General features: G+C 40.6%; 1 protein-coding gene and 1 long non-coding RNA gene across 9 annotated transcripts in view; both read left to right on the top strand.

Annotated features, from left to right (window-relative positions):
• The window catches only part of LOC112644268 (uncharacterized), a 39,131-nt gene extending 21,053 nt beyond the window's left edge, over positions 1-18,078 (top strand). The window contains exons 1-5 of one of the 4 annotated variants that reach the window (XR_003126321.3): positions 3,633-4,151; positions 5,050-5,147; positions 10,551-10,729; positions 13,843-14,025; positions 17,131-18,078. This is a non-coding gene — a long non-coding RNA (uncharacterized LOC112644268). Of the gene's footprint in view, positions 1-3,632; positions 4,152-5,049; positions 5,148-10,547; positions 10,730-13,842; positions 14,026-17,130 lie in introns of those variants that run through there. The other 3 variants (XR_003126287.3, XR_003126291.2, XR_003126278.2) reach the window with 3 other exon arrangements.
• Positions 18,079-25,304: 7,226 nt separating this feature from the next.
• The window catches only part of NRG1 (neuregulin 1), a 1,071,954-nt gene continuing 1,071,103 nt past the window's right edge, over positions 25,305-26,155 (top strand). For all 5 annotated transcript variants that reach the window (XM_025422885.3, XM_025422814.3, XM_025422746.3 and 2 more), the window contains exon 1: positions 25,305-25,563. In XM_025422885.3, the coding sequence (XP_025278670.3) occupies positions 25,443-25,563 (121 nt within the window). In that variant the 5' untranslated portion in view covers positions 25,305-25,442. The remainder of the gene's footprint in view (positions 25,564-26,155) is intronic.

Below are 26,155 nucleotides of genomic sequence, written 5' to 3'. Positions count from 1 at the left end.
CACATGAATAGATATCTAATACAAGGATTTGCTAAAATATAAATTCCGTGATTGCAAATAATTTTGTCTATATCCCTAGCACCTATGAATGTGTCTGGAATAGAGGTATTCAGTAAATATTTACAGGAAGTAAAGAAGAAAGGAAGGGAGGGAGATAAGGAGGGAAAGATTCCCTTTGGGAGTACACCTGTGGTTTGCACCTGTGTCAAACTAATTTGGTTATTTATACTAAATTGAGAGGTTTGCATGTAGATGTTTGGAGTTTGATAAATTCAGAGGTAAGAAGTAGTAAAGCTATTTCCTGAGGTTGGACTACTGTAACTGATTGTTATTACAATATCAGGGAATAGAGCAGTACTGGGACGTTATGGACTTGAAACCCATGTGCATTTCTTCCTACTCAATCAAGTGTGTAACTTAAAGCAACCAGTGCTCTGCCCTGCCCTTGCAGGTAGTTTTGAGGCCTATATATGCATAAGTTGATGGGGACAGACTCAGCCAGCCCTTTTATATTTTCAGGTGTGTTACATCATATATATATATTATATATTATAATATATACAATATATATTACATTATATATATATATATATATATATATATATATATATATATATAAAAGATTTTATTTATTCATGAGAGACACACAGAGAGAGGTAGGGACATAAGCAGAGGGAGAAGCAGGCCCAATGCAGGGAGCCTGATGCAGAACTCGATCCCAGACCTGGGGATCACGCCCTGAGCCAAAGGCAGATGCTCAACCACTGAGCCACCTAGGCATCCCTACATCTTATATTTTTAAAAAATAGTTTTAGAGAGATATAATCCATATACCATAAGTTTACTTAAGTGTGTAATTGATTTCTTAGTTGAATGTATATAGGCTTGAGCAACTAACATCGCGGTGCAGTTCCAGAATATTTCCAATTGCCATAAAGACCTTTGTGCCCATTTGCATTCATTCCTCATTCTCACTGCTACCCCAGACAGCACTAATCTATTTCTATCTCTTAGATTTCCTTTTTATGGGCATTTCATATAACTGGAGTCATGTGAATATGGAATCATATGGAATATGTGGTATTTTTGCATATGGCTTCTTTTTACTTAGCATAATATTTTTGAGGCTCATCCATGTTGTAGCACATTTCGGTACTTTATTCCTTTTCATAGCTGAACAGTGTGCCATTGTATGGATGCATCACTATTCACCAGTTTATCAATATTTTGATTGTTTCCACTTTTTAATAAAAGTAACGCAGCCATGAATATTCACTTCAAATCTTTGAGTGGGTGTATTTTCATTTCTCTTGAGTAAATTCCTGGTGGGGGTATAAGTGCATATGTGGGAAAATAAGTGGTAGGGGTATAAGTCATATGATAAATAAGTTAATTTTTGTTAACATTAAATAAGTCAACAAAAGTTAATTTTGTTAACTTTTGTTAATTTTGTTAATTTTGTTAACTTTTGTCCTAACATTATGTTTAGGACAAGATTTTGAAAAAAATTAAGGCCTAACAATGTTCTTTGTAAATAATATTTATTAAAGCTCTATTTACTTGATTTGTGCATTTATAGAAAAAAAAAAAGTAGAAGTGATGCCTGGGTGGGTCAGCGGTTGCACATCTGCCTTCAGATCAGGTCTTGATCCCAGGATCCAGGATCGACTCCTGCCTTGGGCTCCCTGCAAGGAGCCTGCTTCTTCCTCTGCCTATGTCTCTGCCTCTCTCAGTCTGTGTCTTTCATGAATCAATCAATCAATCAATCTTAAAAAAAAAAAGTAGAAGATGGGTTGCTTAGTTGTATAAAATAAGGAATGTTATAAATTCAAAAGAAAGCACACCTTTAAATTTGAGAGATATATATTGCTCTAGTCCATTACTGATATAAAGTGCAACTATAGGCATCAAACACTTAATTATCACCCAACATTGTTTACTTACAGGAATATTTGAACCTATGTTGAAACTAATTTTTAAAAATTTATATTTATGGATGTAATTATCCTATACCTTGAGGAAGTAAAAATAAAATAAGATGCCATTTTATATACTTATTTATGTAACATCTCTTAAGTAGAGAAACAAAAAGGTAGTTAGTATATATTGATGAGCAGATAGAGAATTTAGAGCAAATAAAATAAGAAACTATGCTCGAAAGATCCATTGCTTCTAAAACTGCAAATGTCAGCATTTTTGTTGGCCGGTTGGAGAGTTCACTGATCTAAATAAGGAGATTTTAACTGGGTTTTCAGAAACAAACATTCCTATAGGCTTGATTGGATTAGTAAAATTCTCTAAGAATTAAGTTCAAAATATCCAGAATGTCTTTCAACTCATATGCTATGCATAAGACTCTTTTTATCACATTAATGTTAATTTCCTTATTTGTGGAAATCTTTTGTGAAGATTGTGAGTATAGTTTTCAGGATAAAAAGGAACTATACATCTGCTTAGCTTGCCATCCTCATAGAATGGAATAGATTAAAAATGGAACATGATTTAAGAAGGACTCACTTAAGTTAATGAATGATAGATAGATCTTTGATGTGTCCAAGAGGAAATACAAGGTTGTTGGTATACATTCCTGAATGCTTTATTTAGTTATATGGAGGGTAGCCTTATTTTCCCTGGAGTTTTCTTCTAGGTACCATTGTCAAAGAAAGAATGATGGGCTGAAGAAGCCAAGGGAGCAACTCAGTGTGGCATTTCTTATGTTCTAAACTTCAGGTATGAAAGGCTGGGTTATTCAAAGACCATAAGTAAGTAGGTCACAATTCTTTACAATACCAAGCTTTCAAAAAAAAAATCACCTCATTTTTTTCTTTTGATGTCCAGATATTATATACACAATTTTTCAATGGTAGGAAACTTTAAAAACATTACATGTACACATAAGAGATTATATGAATGTTTAAACTAGGACACACAATCTGGGGAATTTATAAGTCAACTTTAGCATGGAAAAATTAACTGGCAAAACTGACCAATGCTTTTTGAGCATTGTTACCATGTGCTAACTACTGTTCTATTGCTAAGTATGACTACATTAAACTTTGTAACAATCCTATGAGGTATTTATAATTATGATCATCTCCATTTATTAGGTGAGGAATCTGAGCCCCAAGAAGTTAGGTAAATGGCTCATGGCCACACAGCTAAAAAGTGAAGTCAAGGTTAGAACTCAGGGGGCAGCTGGATGGTTGAGTTGGTTAAGCATTGACTCTTGATTTTGGCTTAGATCACAATCTTAAAGTCATGGGATCCAGCCCCACTTCATGCTCCACACTCAGTGGGGAATCTGCTTCTTGCCATCTCCCTCTTCCCCTCCCCCATCACTCGTGGGTGTTAGCATATGTGTGCTTTCTCTCTCTCAAATAAAGAAATCTTCAAAAAAATAAGTAAATTCAGATAATCTGGCTCTAGAACCTATGTTCTGAACCAATATTCCATATCATCTTCTGAAATAATTATGCAGAGTAATTTTATTATAGGAAATAAGATGTACACCTATTATCGTGTTCTCTATACCTTGTACTGTAATACAGTCTTGAAGATTTATCCTTTTTTATTGAGAATTTGTAATCATTTGAGAAAAATTAATGACATTTAATACTGTTAATAACTATTTTGAGAAGAAACTTCCATAACTTTTTTTAAGAAATAAATCACTTTTCTGTTTAATATATCCTCTTAACCAAAAATATTTTCTATAGTCATTCTTACTATATTTACACTCATTTATTCTGTCTCAGGGTTTGTTGTTGGTGAATGGGCCTGTTTGAGAGTTTAGAAGACATTTTAAGATATTCTCTATTATGAGTCCATACTGCAGTTGAACTACTCTCTCCTGGGCATTCCTGGGATTAGATTAAGATGTAATTATTATTCATAAGATGTACAACATAGTAAGGAAAATTATAGGAAATTACCTATTATATTTAGGTAGATGGTCTTTAAAAATCTTGTTTTAAATTAGACATTTTTATATTGATGCTTAGGCATGTTAATGACAAAATTTATTTTGACAGAAGCAGCATTAACTGAATAAAATGTCTTTCAGATAACAAAAATGCAGTTAAAGTCTAGCAGTTGACACCACAAATGTTCAGAACTGAGGCTTAGTTAAATGGAAGGCATAGCACTTGGGAGTAAGCATACTTTGCTTTAATACGTCCAAGTTAAAACATAAAATAAGATTGCTGAGGGGGAGATTTATAAATTATTTCAGTAAACAAATTATTTTTGTGCACCCTTAAGCTGGTGAAAAGCAACTGTTTACCTGAAAATAATTGATATGCTAATTTTAGATAATTTTTTTCTAGGCATTAAACCAAATCTCATAAGAACCCCTATTATGGTAGTTTTTTGATTAGTTTGAATTGTCTCAGGCACTTGCAATTGTTTCAAAGATTGTATTTCCTTGAAAATATCCTATAATTTAGTATTTCCACTCTTTCTGGCTGTACTTTCCTTGCTTCCTCCAAGGGGCTACTCTCAAGTACTTCTCTAATTTACAGGGTGCATATTTTCTATTTCTACCTGTAATTCTGTGAAAATAAAGTAATTGTTCAACAGGTAGTAATATGAATGCAAAAATATGCCCCCACTGAAGCATTAACATAATTTAATGTACATTCAACAAAATTAAAGCAGCCAATAAGGAATATAATTCTTATTTACATTTTGAAATGGTGGTAACAAAGGACTTTGTTGCCTGTTTTGTAAATGTAAGCTTCACACTGATTTACTTTTAAAATTCTATGGACCATACAAGTTACTTAATTTAAAGTTTTCACCGTTGAATTCAAGCTTCTTTGGTTAAGTGAAGAATAAGAATAAATCTCTTCTAAGGGCTCAATATTTGTGTGTCCCTTCTCCCCCAAATTCATGTGTGAAGCCTTTTTAATACCAATATAATGGTAGTCAGAGGTGGGGCCTTTAGGCAGTAATTAAGTGATGAGGGTGAACCTTCATCATGGAATTTGAACCCTTTTAGAAGAGACACAAAGGAGTTTGCTTTCTCTCTCTCTTCCCTGCCTTGTGAAGATCCAGGGAGAAGATTCCCATTAGCAAACCAGGAAGAGGACTCTTACTCAAACCTGACCATTCTGGTATCCTGGTCTCAGACTTCCAGCTCCAGAACTGTGAGAAATAAATTTCTATTGTTTAAGCCATCCAGTCAATAGTATGCAAAGTAGCTTAAATGTACCAAGACAATCTATAGAGAAGAAAATATAGTAATTTAATTTCTTCTGAATTCTGCATAACATTAGTCATTAATCTATATTCATATGTAATAAAGATCTTTCAGCAGAATGGACAATGCATAAGATATGCATTTACCAAGGTAAAGTAGACAGTGTTTTTCTTAAATTGCATACATCCACTTAGACTTTTTGGTTTTATAATTTGCCCTGTTTTATAACAACTTCCATGAACTGCTTATTTATTTCAAGTTCTACAATATGTATTTTTCATTTGATGAAATACAGACCACAGATGCTGTAATAGAGCTTAAATCGTGACAAAAACTCAATTGTGGTAAAAGAAATACACCAGAAGTAGTATTTGGTTCACTTTAAATTTTATTGGAATTGTATGAAGTAAATTAAGATGTGCGTGAGAGAGCTGATGGGTTATGATTGAAATTTTAGGTTCTACTCATTATTAGAAATCAAAATCAATTTAAGATGTCAGTTTTCAATAGTATTCTTATGTATAACTGAAACACAGAGATATGTAATATTTGGTACAATAAAGATACATGGCTTCTACTCTCTTGAGACATCTGTCTTCGTGAAAGAGATGAAGCGTACCAGCTCATGAGTTATGTAACCTTGAGACAATATTCCATTTCTACTTACAAGGATGAATAAATGTCATAATAAAGACCAACTATCATTTGTTATATACAAACTATGTGGTTCTTTTTTTTGGCATTTTTTTTTTCTGGATCTAAATAACTACAGGTGACATTTATGAGAAATGAAGTGTACTGAATTCAATTGAGAAAGTAGAGGATTCTATATCTCCATTAACTTGTGAGGTTTCATCATTCTAGTCCTTTCCTGACAGCCTAATGATCTTTACTTTCCCCAAATTCACGAGGCCTACAACAATCATTTGGCAATTAACTGTGCACTGAGTTAATACATCAGTTAGATTTCAGTACACATGTAGGAATATAGAGGGAGGATTGATCTGGTTCCCTGGAAAACATTTAGAGACCGATTTAAATGAAGAAGGTTATTGGGGAATGCTTTGGGTAACAGCGGAGGTGAGGAAAGTAGGAGAAGGCAAAAGGAGAAATTGAACTGCTAAGCAAGTGACAGTAGTTCCTGCCAGTCCTTCAGGGAGGGCTCACTTGGTTGGGGAGAGCTCCCCTCCACCCCACCACCCCACTTCCCTCACCCCACACAGCTCTCATCACCTGAGGGAGATTCCCAGGGAGGGACTATGTTCCTAGCTAGCACATTGACAGTCAATGTTTCTGACTGATAAAATGAGTCTAGGTCCTGAAGCCCAGACCTAGGAGACACATCACAGCATCCACTTTAGGCAGCAAGTGGATGCAAGGTGACTAATAGAGCCACAGGCCTCAGGTACGCTGTTTTAAAAACTGGCTTCTAGTGTATACTGGTTGTGCGACCTTGGGGAAGTTTCTTAACTTTTCTGTCCCTACTAAGTGGAGGATAAGAATACTGCAGGTATCTCATTGGGTTATTGTGGAAATGGATTGTGGAAATGGATGAGTTAACACATCTTAAGTACATAGCAGTTCTTGGAATATTGTGAGTACTCTGTAATTGTCAGCTATTAGTATTAGAGGTTGCTATAAAATGATGAAATTATTTTAAAAACTAACTTACCCATATGAATATTTGTTCCCATAAAGGACAAAAGGGGCTAGTAATAAATAAATTCCGAAATCCCTAATTGTTTAAAATAAGGATTTATTTCTTGGCCACGCTAGATATACAACATGAGTTGGCTAGTGTTTTCCTCATTCTCTGACCCAAGCTGACAGAGTAGCCACTAGCTGTATCACTGCTACCGGTATGGAAGAAAAAAAGAGATAGCATTTTATTTGTATTTATTTATTATTATTTTTTAATGTTTTATTTATTTTTCAGAGAGGAGGACAGAGAGAGTACATGAGTGCAGGGAGGAACAGAGGGAGAGGGACAAGCAGACTCTGGGCTGAGTGCAGAGCCCAACATGAGGCTTGATCCCATAACCCTGAGATCATGACCTGAGATGAAACCAAGAGTCACTTAACCCACTGAGCCACCCGGGCACCCCAAGACATAGCATTTTAAATGCTTGCTGACTCTTAAAACTTCCACCTGGAAATGATACATATCATTTCCACTTAGAGTTCATTGGTCAAAACAAATCACATGCGAACATAAAACTCTAAGGGATGTGAAGTACAATCCCACCCTTCATCTAGAAGAAAAATCAGAATGACTTCGTAATAGCACTAATGACTATTACAGTTTAAAAACTTACATGGGAGGATATGCTCTGAATGACAGCTAACCTTTATTGGATGTTTATTATGTATGTGCCAGGCACTGAGATAAACAGCAATACTATGATATAGATCCTGTTAATATCCCAATATTGTACATTAAAAAAAACCCTGAGGCTTAGAGAAACTTGATCAATATCGTGAATGTAGCAGGTGGTAAACATGAACCCAGATTCAGGCCTATCTGATTGCAAATCTCACTATTTCCTCTAAGAACTTCAGTGACACCAACATGACTCGAAATATTTTCAAAATGCATGCTTTTTAGGGGCGTGTTGGTGGCTTAGTCAGTTAAATAGGTGCCTTGGGCTCAGGTCATGATCTCAGGGTTGGGGTCAAGCCCCAAATCGAGCTTCCTGCTCAGTGAGGAGTCTCCCTCTGTGGTCACTCCTGCTCGTGCTCTCTCAAAATAAATAAAATCTTTAAAAAAATACATGCTTTTAAGATTTATTTCAAGGAATTAATGTTGGGAGTCTATTACTTAGAGGAACCAAACTCCCAAAGTTAAGTCTCAAATGTGAAGTCTTAAATGTAGTAACTTTTTTTTTCTGTTCCCATGATGGCATTGGATGGTTAAACATGTGAATAGATAGCACTCATTCCCTGGTTAACAGTCAGACTAATGGAGACTCCACTTTCTTTAGCACAAGGTGCATGGGGGTTATCTTCCTTCCAGCCAGGAGGATGCTTGTGGGCTAGGCCTAGAAGTGATACACATAACTTCTGCTCATTTTCTGTTGGCTAGAAACTCAATCACAGGGCTATACCTGACCACAAGGAAGGCTGGGAAATAAAGTTAGCTGTGCACCTAGACAGTCTTGCTTGTGAGACAACTATGCTTTTAATTTCCATGGGATTGAAGAGACCTTAAAATGGGATAAATGCATTTGAAGTTAGCAGGTTGTATCTCAAAGGCACTTCATTATTTGGCCTGCATTCCTCTTTTCCTTACTCTAGGGTAGTATGATATTTGGGTTTTTCTTACTCTTTAACATTTATTATCCTGCATTTTGTAACATGTAGTCTGCTTTTGGGCTAATGGGAAGGGTATAGGTAAAACTGTTTACATTTCCTTTAACTGCTATATGAGATTTTGTAATAATCAGCAGGACGAGTCATAGGACACTCCAATAATGATAAGCAGGAAGGAGCCCGTAGTCTTGCCCAGAGGAAGAGAGTTTCATGTGCTCCTGGGCCAGCAGTGCCTGCTTCTGGGGCCCACCAGACCACTAGATAACACTGAGGTCTGGAAGGAGAGAAGATCTTCAGATATATCCTCCAGATGGTCCCTTACAAACTATAATGAGAATTTGTAAGATGTTGTACAGGGGACGTGGACCTGGAAGAGAATTTTGAAACGTGATGCAATGAATTGGGAGGTTTAAGTCTTATTAATTTGAGCAGGTAGGTGTGCTGTATTGCCCACTCCCATGGTTAATCATAAAGTTAAGAGAGTCTTAAAGTTGAGTTCTGTATCTTCCTATGATCCTAGGGGTGGCCATCATTACTAGGAGCATGAGGGTCCAGTAACATATAACACTTTAAACAATGTATAAATGCTTTTAAAGACAATATTATTTTCATTCTGCCCACTTGAGAGGGTCAAGATCTCTGTTCTTCAGAATCGACTTTCTATTTCTAGCCCAATCCAGGCACTATGTATTTTGTTAACATGAAGCATGTATTAACAGTGGCTCTGAAAGTTAACAAGGCAGATACCTGCATCATCATTTTGTAGAAGAAAAAAATGGGCTCAGTGAGATGATGACTTTCCTTAGGTCTAATAGTTGGTAATAATACATTGGGTGTGAAGTGAGTTCTTCCAATTCAGTTGTTATTGTTCTTTCTGCCCAACTATGCTGCCTATCACATTCTTTTGAACATATTCAGGAGTAGCAGATATTCATTCTTTGAAGATAAGTTCGAGTTTGGAAATAGCCAGAAGAAGTGGGAAATACAATTGGTGACTGGTTAGATAATGCTATTTGGGATTTAAAAAAATGAAGTATATCTATAAACTAACACATTTTTTGAGGCTTATAAACTAGCACTATGTGATAATACATATGTCTTAAATATTTGTTGGTTTTATTGAGAAAAATGCAAAAAAATGCTTTAAAATTCATATTTTGACTATGTAGCCATATGACTTTTACTTATATCAAAATCAGAACCAGATCCAAGGAAATTGAAAACAGAAACTAACCAAGAGCACAGAGTGCAGAGTTCAAACAATGGTCGTGTTTAAAAACTGAACTTTTGTTTTCAGTGATTTTTAATAAAGTCTCATATCAATTGGTGATTTGGCCTCTGAGAGGGGTTACATATAAAGGTGGAGAGAGAATGAGCAGTTATTTCTATCCACTATGTGTTAGGTGATTTATTTTACTTAATCTTCAAACCAGTCCATGGAACAAATAATATTTCCATTTTCAAGGTGAGGGAAAGGCTCATGGTTTTCAGTTACTAATCAAAGGGCACAAGGGACTAGGAGGCAGAGCTAGAATTAGAATTCAAGTCCATCTGTTTCAGAGCCAAGGTATTTCTTCCAAACAATGCTGTCTCTTTTCAAAGGTATAATAAGAAGATGGAGTTGTAATAGATTGGTTATCTCACCAAAATATGTCTGGGTCCTAGAACCAGTGAATGTGATCTTATTCATAAAAAGGGTCCTTGCAGATATGATTAATAATCTCAAAATGAGGTCATCCTGGATTATCTGAATGGGTCCTTGACCTGACAACAAGTGTCCTTATACAAGATACGCAGGGGAGAGACAGAAGGAGAAGAGAAGGCCATGTGAAAGTAGAGGCAGATATTTGAATGATGCAGCCATAACCAAGTACCGGAAGCAGGAAGAAGCAAGGAATAGATTATCCTTAGAACCTAGGGAGGGAGTGCTGCCCTGCAGACACTTTAATTTCAGACTTGTGGCATACAGAGCGATGTGAGAATTAGTTTCTGTTTTTTTTTTTTTTTCATGCACTAAATTTGTTGTAATTTGTTACAGCAGCCCTAGAAAGCCAATACAGGAAGTATGGGGAGGAACATGCATGGAGGAAGGACACGTTGATTTATTTAAGAGCAAAGAAGAAAGGATACTATCTGTGGAAACTGGTAGGCCTGGGGTTGAACCCCAACTGTGCTGCTGATTAACTGTGACTCTTGCAGAAGTACTATAACCTGTCTAAGGTGAGGTTTCCTTATCTGCAGAATAGAAATTATAATGCATTTCTCATCAGATTATAAGGATTTAATGAGAGTATATAAAACATTTAGCATAATATAAGAAGTCAGTTCCTCTGTGGATCAGAAGAATATTTAATAGTGAAATAAAACAATATCTTTGAGTTTAAGTAGCTTGTATAATTTTGTAAGTGAGATAGATAATGCAATATAGTGTTATATGGTCCATAATAGAAATAGGATACAGCAGTGGCACAAAAAAGGGAATGATTGATTCAGATTGGTTGATTCAGGGAAGCTCTCACAGTGAATACACTTGAGCTGAAACTAAAAGATGAACAGGCTTGTACCAGACAGAGGAGGGGTGGGGGACTGGAAATAGAAGAAACAGAATGTACAAATATCCTGAGATAGAAAACAAAATGGTACATACTAAGGCCAGCATAAGGTGTGAGAACAGGAAATGTTGGAAAAGGTTCAAAGAGTTAAGGGGGCCCAGATACAGATCATGTTGGGTCTTGGATATCACTAAAAGTAGTTTGCTTTCTCACAAGCACAAGTAGTGGATCTGATAAATATATGCAAATCCCTTCATCTTATATTTCCTCCTCTGGGAACTTACACTTAGTAAATAATTGAGAATATACACAAAGATTTAGCTAGAAGGCTATTAATCATATATTTTTTCCCAATATCATCAAAACTGTAAATAACCTAAATGTCCATAAATAGAAGAATGATTAAATAAACTATAGTATATGGAATACTAGATAGCCCTAAAAAGGGCATTATATAAATACTATTATAAATAATATGAGATAAATAAAAGAACTATTTGAAACCTGTTTAGAACTATTAGATATCTAGATTCCCCACCCCACACCTTGATCCCATATTTCTGTTCCTTCTCCATACATAATATTGAAGGTTTATTCCTTGGAGAGGGTAAAATAGATGGTGTCTGGGCTGGGGGACATCTGATGTATTTGAGAGTTGAAGCATCCTGAAAACAGGGAGCTAAATGCATGTATGTACATTGAATGTTGCTTCCTCGTGGCTGTTCCCTTCATGGGCTCCAGAGACAAAGGTGGTCAGGCCTTTACCTTCCAGGCATAAACCAGGAAGAAGCTCTATGGAATCTGACCAATTCAAAAGAAAAAAGACCTAAAGAGACTGACATTGAATGTGCTGAATAAACAGTCCTCCAGTTCTCTCTACCATAAAACTCTTGGTACCAAAGCTCTGCCTTTAAGCTTACATCTTCCATCAGCTTTTTAGCTCCCTTTTGTAAATATGAGAAGACACAAAATGTTACCAGATAATTGAGGAAAGTTTCTAAGTGAAAGACACCAAGACAAACGTGCAATTTGGTGGAAAAACATTTTTAAAAATTATCATTAATGTCCCTAGAAAGATAAGAAAAATATTTTATGTATAAAGAATAGGATGCTTCAAAATCAATGTCCAAAAACAAGACAGAACTTGAAAATTAAAAAGAAAAAATCATGGTAGAAAATACAAATACTCAAAATAAGATGTAGAAGTAAAATTATTTATTTCTATAGTACTGCAAAACCATTAAGCCAAACCACCCCCCCCACCCACACAAAAAAGAAAAACCGTAATGGAAAATAAGAGAGAAAAGATTAAAGCATCAGAACACCATTTGTGAAAGTCAAGGAATTTCAGAAAGATATTCCAGAAAAGTGGAAAGGAGGAATTCACCAACAAAAAAATTCAAGATTACTTCATAAAACAGAAGGATATAATTTTTTAGAATGAAAACACTGCAAAAAACCAAAAGTTTGATTTAATACTACTAGGGTTTGGGGAGTGTGCCTGTATGTGGGAGAAATGCTCATAACTGTATCTTTTTCCTGTTTCCTATAGAAACAATTACAGGTGGTTGGATCCACAAGGCCACCCCCTACTGTCTCTGGTTGCCACAATAGCACTAAACTGAAACAATGTTTCCAAGGAAAAATTCAAATGTGCATTCACTTTAGGCCATCAGGAATACTTGTGGTCACATTTTTGTAACAGAAATTACAAAGGGGTGATGAGGAGGTGGGATCAGGACCAGAGATGCTTTTTAAGTGCAGAAGAGTATCACCATTAAGAATAAATTATAGCAGATGGAATTCACTTTTCTTTTAATGCCTCCTAATTGAATTTGATCAGTTCCTAGGTGAAAAAAGAATAAAAATATAGTTAGGAGCATTTCTGGGTAGCGAGAGTTTGAAGAGACCTGGAGAGTAGAATCTCCAAAAGGAAATTGGAAGGAAAAAAAAAAAAAAAAAAGGAAGGAGAGTTCTTTGGTCACTTGGCATGGCATTTGGCTTAACAATTGTTTGAGCTTCCATAAATACTGAGCTACATTGAGTTCATAAATTAAAAACTGCCTATACAGCATTTTGACATCTGGTCAACCTAACGAAAACTTTTATCTATGAATATTTTGAAATTTCACGGGCAATTAGAGAATAATAAAATTAGGTGGTAAAAATATAATTTCTAAAATTCTTTAAAAATTTTTATTAATATTTTTTATTGAAGTATAGTCGACACACAATGTTACATTAGTTTCAGGTGTACAACACATTTTACTGTGCTCACCACAAGTGTGGCTACCATCTGTGATATATAACACTATTACAGTACCATTGATGAATTGATGATATTCCCCTATGTTGTACCTTTCTCAATTAAAATTCTTAAAATTAAGAATTTTTGCCTTGGGGCTGAGGAAGAAACCTAAGAATTATATATATTAATTTAACTTAATGAAGAGAAAAATAACTAAAGAGCTGACCATTTTCTAAAATTCCAGAAGTAATAGTGCATTTAATTGAATGCTCATAATAATATAGTAAAGGACAGTCTATCAAACTCAATTTTAATTAATTAAATATGCATTGTATTGGTATCTTTAATATCAAGATAAAAATCACTTACTGCTTCAGTATTTCCCAAATGTTTATTCTTGGCAGACTGACTTTTGCTGTAGATGAAAAGGGTTCATAGACATTTTCAATCCTATTTACCAGAATGAGTTTTTGGCTCATCTTTCATACTGTGTTACTGACCTCTGTAAAGAATTGCCCTCCTTTCTTTTATAGGACATTTCAGATACCAACCTTGCTGATTTTGTGATGCTGCCCTGATTTCATGCCTGGCACAAAGATAATATAAGCATAGTGATACTTTGTGAACTTACTAAATTGTGGCCAGTCTTGTCCTGGGATCTTCACTTCTTCACTTGATTACCTTGTGACTCAGGCCCAACCCACAGAGGGAAGCAGGTAATTCATAAAGGTAGTGAGCTGTTGGGGAGGACTGCAACATTTCCCCATTCACTTCAGATACAGGAGGGTAACACCTCCTTCAGACCAGCTAGGTAGGCTGCATAGAAACCACAAGGAGATACTGAAGGAACCTGATATCAGAGGAAATTGGCATCTCTCTCTTTAGCTAGAAGCTGGCTGAATTACAAGGCCTTATACCTTCCTTGGGACTGCCAGAGCAGTAGAAGGTGAGAGATGTTGAGAGAGTAGCCTGGTGCTTCCTGACCACTGAGGTATACATGAGTGGAGACTGGGGCTCCTCACCTGGGGAATTTTGAAGGCAGGATGACACATGGAGTAGTCCTAATAACAGAACAGAATGAGCAGGCACCAGGGAGTAGCCTGCTTTTCCATTTGGCACGGAAAAGATGTTTGCGTGTCCCATGGCATAAGAGAATACTATGAAAGGTAGAAGTGATCTTAAAAGCACTTTGTCCCAGAGGTACATTGCCGAGGCAAGAGAACACTGTAGTGATAGGTTGGGATAGGAGGATATATTCTATTCGGGATAGGGAGAATTTTAAGAGATAAGCCAAAAACTGGATTATGTTTGTCTGGGAACTGTGCAGTATGGAGTGCCTGCAAAGCTCCCGAAGGAGCTTCCCCTGAACCTTGCAAAAGTGCTAGTATTTGGATATCTGTCTCAAAAAGGTCATGGATGGCCAGTCAGTATTAATCAAGGGAGAACTAAAACGCAAAGTAATTAAGCAAGGAAAAGAATATATACCTTTCCTTTAATCTCATCTTCTGCAACTTAGACCCTAGAAAAGCCAGAAATGAGAGGGGAATGGGGGAAGAGAGGGAAGGGCAGGAGGGGGAACAGGCTAGTTTCCTCTCCCCCCCATTGCAACCCTGAATGAAGGCAGTTGGGGAGAGGCTTTATTTATTTATTTATTTATTTATTTATTTATTTATTCATTCATTCATGAAAGACATACACACACACACAAAGAGAGAGAGAGAGAGAGAGAGAGAGAGAGAGAGAGAGAGAAAGAGAGGCAGAGACACAGGCAGAGGGAGAAGCAGGCTCCATGCAGGAAGCCTGATGCAGGACTCAATCCTCAATCCCGGGACTCTGAAATCATGCCCTGAGCCAAAGACAGATGCTCAACTGCTGAGCCACCCAGGTGGCCAGGGGAGAGGCTTTAAATTAGATAGGAGATTAGATTTAGATAGGACCAAACCACTTTTAATCCCTCCATGGGAGTCACCATTAAGGAAATGGGGCTTTTTCATATACCTGAAAAAAATCTGGAGACTATGGGGTCTGTCTGAAATAAGGACCGAGAGATGGAGATTCAGCAGAGCATGCTTAAAAGCAATGATTGGAGAAAAGTAAAGTCATCTCCACCAAGTTCAGACTGCTTTATATATTGAGTATACTGGGAAGAAGGGTTCAAATTCACATGTTCCAGGGCCACTGGAGATCTGGCTATGAATGGTAGATACATTTGGCATGAAAGGGCTCAGTATTCTCATTTCAAAGATTAGTTATATCCATTATTGTATCTTTCTTGGTCTTATCACTCAGAGAATATATCGTATACAAAGAAATATACAGCTTAATGGATTTATTTTTATTTTGGATCATATTTGGATTATAATTTTTAAAAAATATTTTATCTATTTATTCATGATAGACACAGAAATAGTGAGGCAGAGACACAGGCAGAGGGAGAAACAGGCTCCATGCAAGGGGCCGGACGTAGGACTCAATCCCGGGACTCTAGGATCACACCCAGGCCGAAGGCAGGCGCTAAACCACTGAGCCACCCAGGGATCCCCGGATTATAATTTAATTTAGACTTTATATCATCTCATATTTTTGGTGAGTCATTGTGGATTTGTCTTCTGATTGTTGGAGGAGGTCATCAAGAAGATGTGACCGCTGGTTGACCAGTGAGCTGGACTTGGGCAATAGGATGCTTCCCACCCCTTCCTCTGTCCTTGGAGAATATATCCTGCCCACTGTTTCCACATTAGGAGCTACCTCAGGGTCCTAGCCTTTAGGGAGTAATGTGTTATTGAAGCTATGTTGGTTGTGCATATTATTGAACCCAGTTAAGACCTCTGTATAAACTCTCAAGATTGTGGCAGGTGGGTGTGGAGATCTACTGGTCTTGTAGCTGCCCAAGACAAGCCTCCTATGTAAGTTCCCTTGCCTTTTAAAATAGCCACTTCCCAATGTGGAGTGGTCTGACTTTTTTCCTGTGTTCTCTCTTTGCCCTGCATATAGGGGGTCAGTTTTGGATTTTACCCTGAGAAACTTCTGGGCTTTTGGACCATTATTAAGGCATTCCAGGAAAAGATGATGGAAAAGCCTTTAACTCTCTTATGTCCCAAATTGGGCCTATTTCTTACACCAGGGAAGATCTTAGCTATGGAAAAATGACACATTCAGTAAACAGGGAAAACATATAGAAAGCTCTTTCTTATTTTGGGGGAATACTGTTTTCAGAAGAAGTGTCAGGGGAGGCTGCTCAATGCTGGCTTAGTGGTTGACCTCCTTTGTAACAGTAAACCTTTGTGATGGTTAACTTCACATTCTAGTTGCTGAGAAGTCAGTGCTTCTAAGGTGTTAAGATTTGGCACACTATCACTTTCAGAAATGGTTTTTGAAAGAAAGCCTAAGCTACTAGGGTTTTAGGGAGGCTTATGACGGGGCTTTTAGTAAAAACTATGGAAGCTCATGGGCAAAGTGCAGAATTGGAAGAGTAGGACACCAGTTCTAAACCTACTTCTGAAAACAATCAGCTTTTTGACCCCGGGAAAGGAAAACTTTTTTCTGAACCCTTTTATCATTTATAAAATTAAGAACTTCAGAAAAGACACCCAGGATTCTTTCATGCTATAACATTTTGATGTGTTTCTGGTGCAAAGCATAATCTAAAAGGGAAAGTTTATGATGTTCTAACAGGTTAGGGAGTGGATAATAAAATATTTATTTATACCATTCTTTCATGAGTAGATATACTAAAAACTGATGTATAATCTACCAGTAGGGCAGGAAGTTAATGATTTCTCTTGGTCTGATCTCTTTTATTACATATCCCTGTTTTTCAGGCTCCTACACTCCTCAACATAGTTGCAGACTCTCTTCCACACTGAGACTTTTACCAAAACTACAAACTAGAAGTTGACATGAAGTAATTGTGGTTTTCATGGAGTTATGTTTATGTTAAGGAACACAAAGTGTCCTGCTATCAGCATGTGTGGACTGTTCTAAAGCAGAACAATCTGTAAAATCAAAGGGAAACAGAACTGACAAAATTGGAAGCGTTCTATTCTCATAGAAAGAGACGCATAGGGCAGCCCCCGTGGCGCAGCGGTTTGGCGCTGCCTGCAGCCTGGGGTGTGATCCTGGAGACCCGGGACTCCCTGCGTGGAGCCTGCTTCTCCCTCTTCCTGTCTCTCTGCCTCTCTCTCTGTGTCTATGAATAAATGAATAAAATCTTAAAAAAAAAAAGACGCACAAAGTAAATGGACTTTAATTCCACCTGAGTCTAAATATCTATTTATTTCTTCTTTGTGTGGTTGAAGGTGCCATCTATATATCCTAACCCTTCCAAGGGAAGAATGATGTTGAGAGCTCCCATGGTGAAATAATCAGAAGTTGCCAAATTGTTGAGAACTGAGTGCCAGGGTTTTATCTTTGAGTCTTAGGATTCATAATCTGCTGTTAAGTTCCTTCTTTCTTTGACTTGATTGGGGCATATGCCACAGTAAAGGTTTAGAAAAATTTTCCAAATATGACCATTTAATTTCCTACAGGTTTTTCATAAGTTTCTTCCTGGATTGGATTCATCCTTAAAGGAAATCTCTTAGAAATTTAAGAATATGCGTTGATTGTTTTGGAATAATTGGAAAGAAAGAAAAATTCTGTTTACTTTTATCATGGAGAAAGATGTAACTCCAAACAAATTTAGCCATCAAATCTCTTCTTTCTTCAAATTTGGCATATTTCTAAATAGCTTTCTAATAAGCTCCATAAAGTGTTACTATAAATAAATAAAATCCATATTCCTTACTCCTTAAATATCAGTGTATGATGACATTTTCAAATTCATTTTTGAGGGGAAATATATGACTTATGTATAATATATTTAGGATTTAAATAGCATATTTCTATTGGAAGGTTTATGTTATCTATTGATAGTGCCTCACTACTAATAAGACATAAGAAATTTGTGCTCACAGTAAAGTGATAAAATAAAAACAGCATTTGAGCTCAACAACTTGCTTCAATAATCTGCAAGATGATGATAATGATCCCTTCTCTACTACATAGTATTGTGTTTATTATTAGTCAATCATAATGTTAATAATAATATTAATATTCATCATTTCATTATCCCCAAGGAGGGTACCAAGGAAGTCAGATTAACATCGATTCTTATATTTCTAGCTCATTAGCTACCATGGCTATAATTACAGGGTTATAGCTTAATAGCCACACACACACCCAGCTCTTCCAAAGTATACTGTGGTAATGGCTGGGAATTCCCACCGGGGGGCTGCCACACTCCTGTGGGAACTGAATCTGCTATTTTTCTGTTCTTTCTTCTAAAGAGGTGGTGTTCCTCCACTTCTCTGACAAGTGCAGTGACATTCTCACTGCTGGCTGTTTCCCCTTAGTTTCTTCAGGACACATCTACAGTGTTCCTTCTTCCCAGAAATGGAAAGCAGTCTTCCCCCCTCACATTACTTTTTTCACTTGAGTTTTGAAGTGACATGCGTGGTGTGTGTCTTTCAGTTCTACAATGCTGTTTATCACAATGACCATTTCAGCTTTTACTTGTGATTCTATCCCTATGAGGAGGAGCCCCTGTTTTGAGCTAGCTTGGGGAACACATCCCATACCATCCAGCTTTCCATCCTCCCCCCTCCTCTGTTTCTTCTGCAGGTCCTTCCTTTGTCCTTCAGAACACACACACTCCCAACAACAAAAAACGCGATACCTCCTGCCCCCCACCATAAATCATGAACTCATGTAAACATGTGGGAGAGAGGAGGTGACAGACAGGATTGCCAGCTCCAGAGCAGCAATCATAGCTGACTCAGCTTAGAAAAAACAGTGGTATGACATAGGTGCACACCAGAGAATTGCAGTTTGCATTGTATGAACGGGTTTTAAATAAGTGTCTTACAGCCCATTATAGAAAAGCACTTTTAAATGGTCAGATATGTCTAATAAAGAATAAGTATCCTTGGGAAGTCATGAGTTTCTGACAATAGACTTTTAAATAGACATATAATCAACTTTAGGGCAATTTCCAAAATATACCCTCTTTATTACTATGTCGGAAGATTCTTGAGGACAAGATATCGTTTATCCACTCTGTATTTTGCATAAATGAAATTTCTAAAGGATTTTCATGTATACTAAGCCATTTTATTTTTTGAGAAAGAGAGAGGGTGTGAGGTAGGGAGGGGGTGAAGGGGAGAGGGAGAGAGAGAGGAGAGAGAGAATCTTAAGCAGGCTCTGTGCTGAGCTTGATCTCATGACCCTGAGACCTGAGCCAACAAAATCAAGAGTCTGATGCTTAACCCACTGAACTACCCAGGTGCCCCTATATTAAGCTGTTTAAATTCTTCCAAGTGTCCCGTGAAATAAAGCAGACTATGCTTACTTAATAAATAAGTAAATAGGCTCAGAAAATTCATGAATTGTTGTAAAGTTACAGGGCTGATAAAAAACAGAACTGGAATATGACCCTAGGCCAATTATGCCTCCAAACTTTACATATACTGTCCAATGCAAATGTTCAAGGAATGTTCATCTCTGGGTTGCCTGGCAAGGGCTGTTGCTTCTGTGGGGTAAGGAAGTAAACCTATATGGGATTTCTGGATTGCCATACCTGACACAAAGTTTAAAGGTGTCTTGAATTACAAAAAAGAAATCAGAAAATCCTCTTGGTTTCATTCTCTATCCTCTCCTTCAACTGGGCTGAAATATGTGAAATCTACAGAATTTCACATCAGACCAAAGTATGCAAATTAGCGGCCCTGGGTTCTGAGTTTCTTCAGAGCAGATACCTTTCATGTCTGTATTCCTGCCTTATGCCACATAGTATTGCCATTTTTATTTTTTTTTTAATTTTTATTTTTTTTTATTTTTTATTTTTTTTTTAGTATTTCCATTTTTAAATTATGGAATTAAATATATGGCTAAATGGATGGACAGATGGGTGTGTTGATAGAGGTGACCAGGCCCTCCCCCGCTCCCCGTGTCTAAGACTCAAGGGGGTTGGCCCAGGTCTTGAAGACTCATATAATACGTGGTACTTAATAAAGCCTCCTTAATTTTCTAGCCACTCTTCAGTAGAGACATTTTGTCACATTGCTGCTCATGGGTGGCTTCCATGGGTCTATGATTCACCATTTCCTTTGAATTGCTCTTCTTTTAAGTCCAGCTTCTTGTTAATTGTGTCTAAATTGTTCTGGACCCTGGTCCCCGTTCCAAGACAAGCTGCTAGGCAAGTGAAGCTTCTTTGGGAGACTGCGCTTTCAGGACTCCAGCACCAGAAGTATAGTTGTTTCATGATTTATGGTGGAGGTATGAACTCTGTGTGCTGTTGGTCAATGATGATAAAGTAGATAGCAGTGCCTCTGTGGATTTCCTGTTACCCCTTCAATAGCCACCATTTAGAAGTATTTAATCGTGTATAAAATGCTGGGGGTGAGAATACTTTTTGAGTTCACCATTGCCCTGTGGACTTCCTCTTTAGATTTTCTAAACTAGTAAAACTGTTATTTCACATGTACCTGTATAATTTTATCTGTTCTTTCCTTAGTTAAGCAGATAAAATATTACCAGGTAACATGATGACAACTGCTCTGAGGCCTAGTCTTCTTTTGGTTCCAAGGTTAAGTCCTCAAGGAAACACATACTTTTGATTCAGTAAGTGCTCATCTGTGCCTTCTTAAACTGGTCAGAACAGATCTGCTAAAAAGCATCGGACTCTAATAACCTCTGTTTTCTTTGCAAAATTGAGATAAGAAAAAATACATGATGGAGGGAACACCGAATATTTGAATCTAATCCCTGAGTGTGTTTATGGCATTATTATGCTGTATCTATTGAAGTTTATAAATTTAAAGTTTTGAGCTGTAGTTCTCAAAGTGTGGTCTCTCCACCAGCAGCAAGGGTATCACCTGGGAACTTGTTAAAAATGCAAAATCTTGGGCTTTACCTCAGATCTACTGCTTTAGAAACTCTGGGATGGGGCCTGGCAATCTGTGTATTTTCATACACACGTGATTCGGCTGCACACTAATGTTTAAGAACCGTGGTTTTAGGATGAATATGAGAATGAGCTTTTTTTCTCTTTTTAAAATGTTGGTGTGGACAAATTAAGTTGTCCCTTTTCTGAAAAGCACTTAAACACACTGAACAATTATTCATACCCCTTTTCAAGCTTATATGTTAATCATAGTGGAAATGCCATTTCCCTTTCATTTTAAAATAAGGGCAAAAAAGGGTAACATCCCTTCAGTGTGTGGGTGCCCTCAAAAATGAGGACTCCGATACAAAAGCTGAAATGAAATACATAAGCAAAAAGTTCTTAGCAGTGAACTGTTCTTGGAAGGCCTACCTTCACACAGAAAATACCCACAAGAATTACCCCCTTAACACCACTTAGCTGAGAGAGTAGGAGAAAATGTGGGAGTTAGGTAAAGGCCTTTAAAAAAATACATCTAAAAAAGTCATTTTAAAACAAACATAAGCAGCTTATTTTTAGTCATACATAAAATGCTTTGTAAAATACTAAGAGGAGGTATCTGCAATTTAATGACTGTAAGCCAGTGCTTTAAAATTTTATTGTTGTTTTTATTGCCTGGAATTCCATCTCCCTGTGACAGTGTTGGGGTACTTTTGGGGTAATGCATGGTCATCACATTACCACATCAGTCCGTGATGAATCAGCTGACATTTATTGAGTGATTAAAACTGCCTTAACATGGGGGAATGGGGAAACTATGGTTCCCGCTTTTTAACAAGCTTACAATTTAGTTGGTGTGTTGGGGGTAAAGCTGAAGCATGTGCGCTCAGTAAAATAAGATCAAATTTGAGGAGGCATGAGACACACTGCGAACACGCAGGGAGCGGTCACTCTGAGTAGCTAGTATTTAAGAAAGGCTCCAGAGGACAGGTGGGCCTCCAAGGAAGCTTACTGTCGAGGGGGGGTTGTTTGCAGAAATGTCCACAATTCTTTCCCTTCTGATATCCCTGCCCATTGGTGAGGCAAATTTTCAGTTCCTCACATTCAGAGAATCTACCCTTCCACTCCTGGGATTTGAACTGGCTTTGTAAGGGTGGCAGTGACCAGGTGTCTGTTCTGACCTTAGGCCTCAAGGGGCCTTGCTTGCATGCTAATGGCTACTCTCTCGGAACACGGCCAGCTGCCATGAACAAACTCAGGCTAAGCCTGTCCAAGGAAAGAGACCCCATTGTTCAAGATGAACTGTCTCAGTTTAGGCCATCTGAGTCTACTCAGACCCTAGCAAAGCCTTCAGTGGGTCCAGCTGAGAACAGAAGAATCCCCTTACCTGAGCCCGGTCAAAATTGCCAACCTGCAGAATCCTGAGCCAAGTGAATGTATGTTGTTTTAGGCCAACAAAACTGGGGTCTGATACAAGGTCTGAAAGGTGGAGATCACCGGAGAAAGTTGCAACTACAAAAAGGCTGAGAGTCGGAAACATGTGAGGTCAGGTCAAAGAAAAGTGAAGACACCAGATAGGATTGGATGTCTGATCATTTTCTTTTACTAAATCGGTAGGAGCACCAGCGCTAAAGAGAACATACTGGAGGCCAGACCTGCACTATTATGCTGCTACGTGGGGATCTTCTCTTGAAGCACACCATCAGGGCTTAAGAAATAGGAATCCCCACAGTTGAAACACAATGAGCATCAAGACCCTGTCCTTCTAATCTGGACTTTGAGGGAGTGGCACACTGTTTCCCAGCCAACTATATTATGCCAAGGAAAAAAAAAAAAATCTTTGTGGCTTATAAATCTTATTGTTATTTTTACACCAAAAAAATCTAAAACTTGAGTGACACACTTTTAATAAGCTGCTAGAAGCAACTTGTAGAATCCTAAAGTAAAAGATATTATGAAGAGTGCTTTTAAAATCTTCGATTCTCACCCAGTAGATTTATTGGCCATTGGATAACAACTTCAACTCAGTTTTATGAGGTCATTGAATACATCTTTTCACCATAAAAAAGCATAAGAGGAAATATTTTCTTCTAATGCTGAAGATGCGTTCTCCTTCTGTGGCGTGGTACTTGTTTGAAAAGAACACGCCTGGGGGGACGAATTCCTGTCTTCAAATAGCTCCCGAAATTTGGCGGGGCAGGGTGGGGGAGGGGAGAAGGGAGCAGGGTAAAGTTGGGGTGGTGGGGCGTTCAGGTGGAATATGTAACCTACAGCTGCTCAGGTTTGAGATTTCTGTTCCGGCAGTCACAGAAGCAGCTCTCGTTTCATTTTAATCATTCAACAAAAGGGACTAGTGGACGAGGTGTCATAAACTTTATACAAAATTGCCTTATTGAGCAACTACTTTACCCAAACCTTGCTCGTCGTACGTATCAGCAGTACCACACATGTCCTAAAATCATGGGGAGCCAAGGGTGTGGACGGACGAAAAGGCAAGGATGGTCAAGACTCCAGTGTCACCCGAGGATCGAGCGGGGGCGGCGTCGTACCTGGAGCGCCGTGTGTGTGCACGTTTGCAGGAGAGCGAGCGTGATACAAAGTTGCTTTCATTGCGGCGGGTCCCCTGTGAACGTGTTGCTCCCTTCTGACTCTCAAGTATGCAGTTCACCCGAAACTTTTCTGGAATGCGGGCCCGCAGCCCGCGTGTGCCCCCGCTCCCCGCTGCGGCCGGACGTCCTGCGCCGGCTAACAGGTCCCCGGGCGCTGAAGCGTCGCCCCCGCTCCCCGTGCCTCTCCGCAGCCCACTCGGACTGCAGCCTCCTCGCCGCCCGGCCTCCCATTGCAGCAGTCGGGGCGCCCGGGAGGGCGGCGGCGCGCAGGGACGGCGAGGCCGCGGGGGACAAACTCGCGGGCCGGGCCCGGGGATCGGCGCGGGGACGCGGGGTGCGGGGCGAGCGCGACCGCAGGTAAACAGGCCGGCGCGGCGCAGGGCGCTGCCGCCGCCGCCGCGGCCACCCAGCGATTTCCAGGCACGCAACTCCGCCTCCAGGGCTCTCCCTCGCTCTCGCCCAGCCGCCCGCTCGCAGCCTCGGCAGCCGCCGCAGCATCACTTCACACAAAGGACTGTCACCCGCTGAGCAGCTCCTCCACCTCCACGTCCTCCTCCTGTGACAGCAGCCCCGACAGCAGGGCTCGGGCGCGGCGGCGGCGGCGGCGGCGGCGGCGGGAGGACCTGTCACTCCCAGCAACCGAGGCGGTGGCAGCGGATTTTTTTTTTTTCTTTTCTATTTTGCTTTAAATTTTTTTTCCCCCTTATACCTCTTGGCCCTTCGGTGGTTCCACCCACCTCTTCCTTTCCCTCCTCCTCCCCTTCCTCCTCCTCCCATAAACAACTCTCCTACACCCCCCCCCCCCAATAAATAAATAAAAGGAGGAGGGTAGGGGGGAGGAGGAGCGGTGCGGGGGGAGGAGGAGAGGAAAAGGGAGGCAGCGCGACAGAGCGAGCACAGTCCGAACCGACAGCCGGCAGCCCGCACGCACCTCACACCATGAGATGGCGACGCTCCCCGCGCCGCCCGGGCAGTGCCGGCCCCCGCGCCCCGCGCCCCGGCCCCGGCCCCGGCCCCGCCGCCCGCTCGCCGCCGCCGCTGCTGCCGCTGCTGCTGCTGCTGTGCACCGCGGCCCTGGCGCCGGGGGCGGCCGCCGGCGACGAGGCGGCTCCCGCGGGGGCCTCGGTGTGCTACTCGTCCCCGCCCAGCGTGGGCTCGGTGCAGGAGCTGGCTCAGCGCGCCGCGGTGGTGATCGAGGGAAAGGTGCACCCGCCGCGGCGGCAGCAGGGGGCACTCGACAGGACGGCGGCGGCGGCGGGCGCGGCGGGCGCGGCGGGGCCGGGCCGGGGCCGGGGCCGGGGCAGGGGCGCGGGGCGCCGAGCGCGAGCCGCCCGCCCGGCCCGGAGCGCGGGGGCCGCCCGCCCCGGACCCGCTGCCCGCCGCCCACGGGACCGTGCCCTCCCGGCCCAGCGCCCCGGCGCCCCGCGCGGGCGAGCCCGGAGACGACGAGGCGCCCTATCTGGTGAAGGTGCACCAGGTGTGGGCGGTGAAAGCCGGGGGCTTGAAGAAGGACTCGCTGCTCACCGTGCGCCTGGGGGCCTGGGGCCACCCCGCCTTCCCCTCCTGCGGGAGGCTCAAGGAGGACAGCAGGTACATCTTCTTCATGGAGCCGGATGTCAACAGCAGCAGCCGCGCGCCGGCCGCCTTCCGAGCCTCTTTCCCCCCTCTCGAGACGGGCCGCAACCTCAAGAAGGAGGTCAGCCGGGTGCTGTGCAAGCGGTGCGGTAAGTGCCTCGCCCTCGGGGCGCGCTCCGGCCGGGCGGGGAGGTCGCGGGCCCGGGGGCTCGACGGCCGCGGGGCAGACGCGGGCTGACGAGCTGAGCTCCGGGCTGTGGACGCTGAGCGGCTCCGCGAGGTGGTTTCGCGGGTTGGATTCCACAGGCAGAGCCTTCTCCAGTTACCTGTTCCCTGGAGAGCCCGAGTTTGCTCCTTGGTTGGGGCCGCCTGAAACTTTTTCATCCCGTGGGGTTTCTTTCACCAAGTACAGTGGAAAGGGGCCGGCTGCGTTCCCGCGAGCGCATCGTTGAACTTGCTTGTGCTTAGGAGGTGCTGATGGTGCCTGCGGGGGCCGCCGTGGGGGGGGGGGGGCTCTGGAGGAGCAAGGGTGAGTCCGGCGGGACTGTCACGCCTTTCCTCCCCTTAGGGCCCCGAGCGTGGAGGTGGTCGGGGGTCCGTGTCCGGGGGAACCCGCGCAAGGAAAGCACACAGCGCTGAGATTCCCCTAGGAATGTGACGGGGTTTTTGGCCAACTCCATGTCCAACACATAGGCGCAGACAGAATAGGTGCATGCGAGAAGTATGAAGTTGGGGCATTCA

Source organism: Canis lupus, chromosome 16 (assembly GCF_003254725.2).
Source record: "Canis lupus dingo isolate Sandy chromosome 16, ASM325472v2, whole genome shotgun sequence".
In the NCBI taxonomy this organism is placed as follows: domain Eukaryota; kingdom Metazoa; phylum Chordata; class Mammalia; order Carnivora; family Canidae; genus Canis; species Canis lupus.
This window is presented reverse-complemented; position numbering and strand designations above follow the sequence as displayed.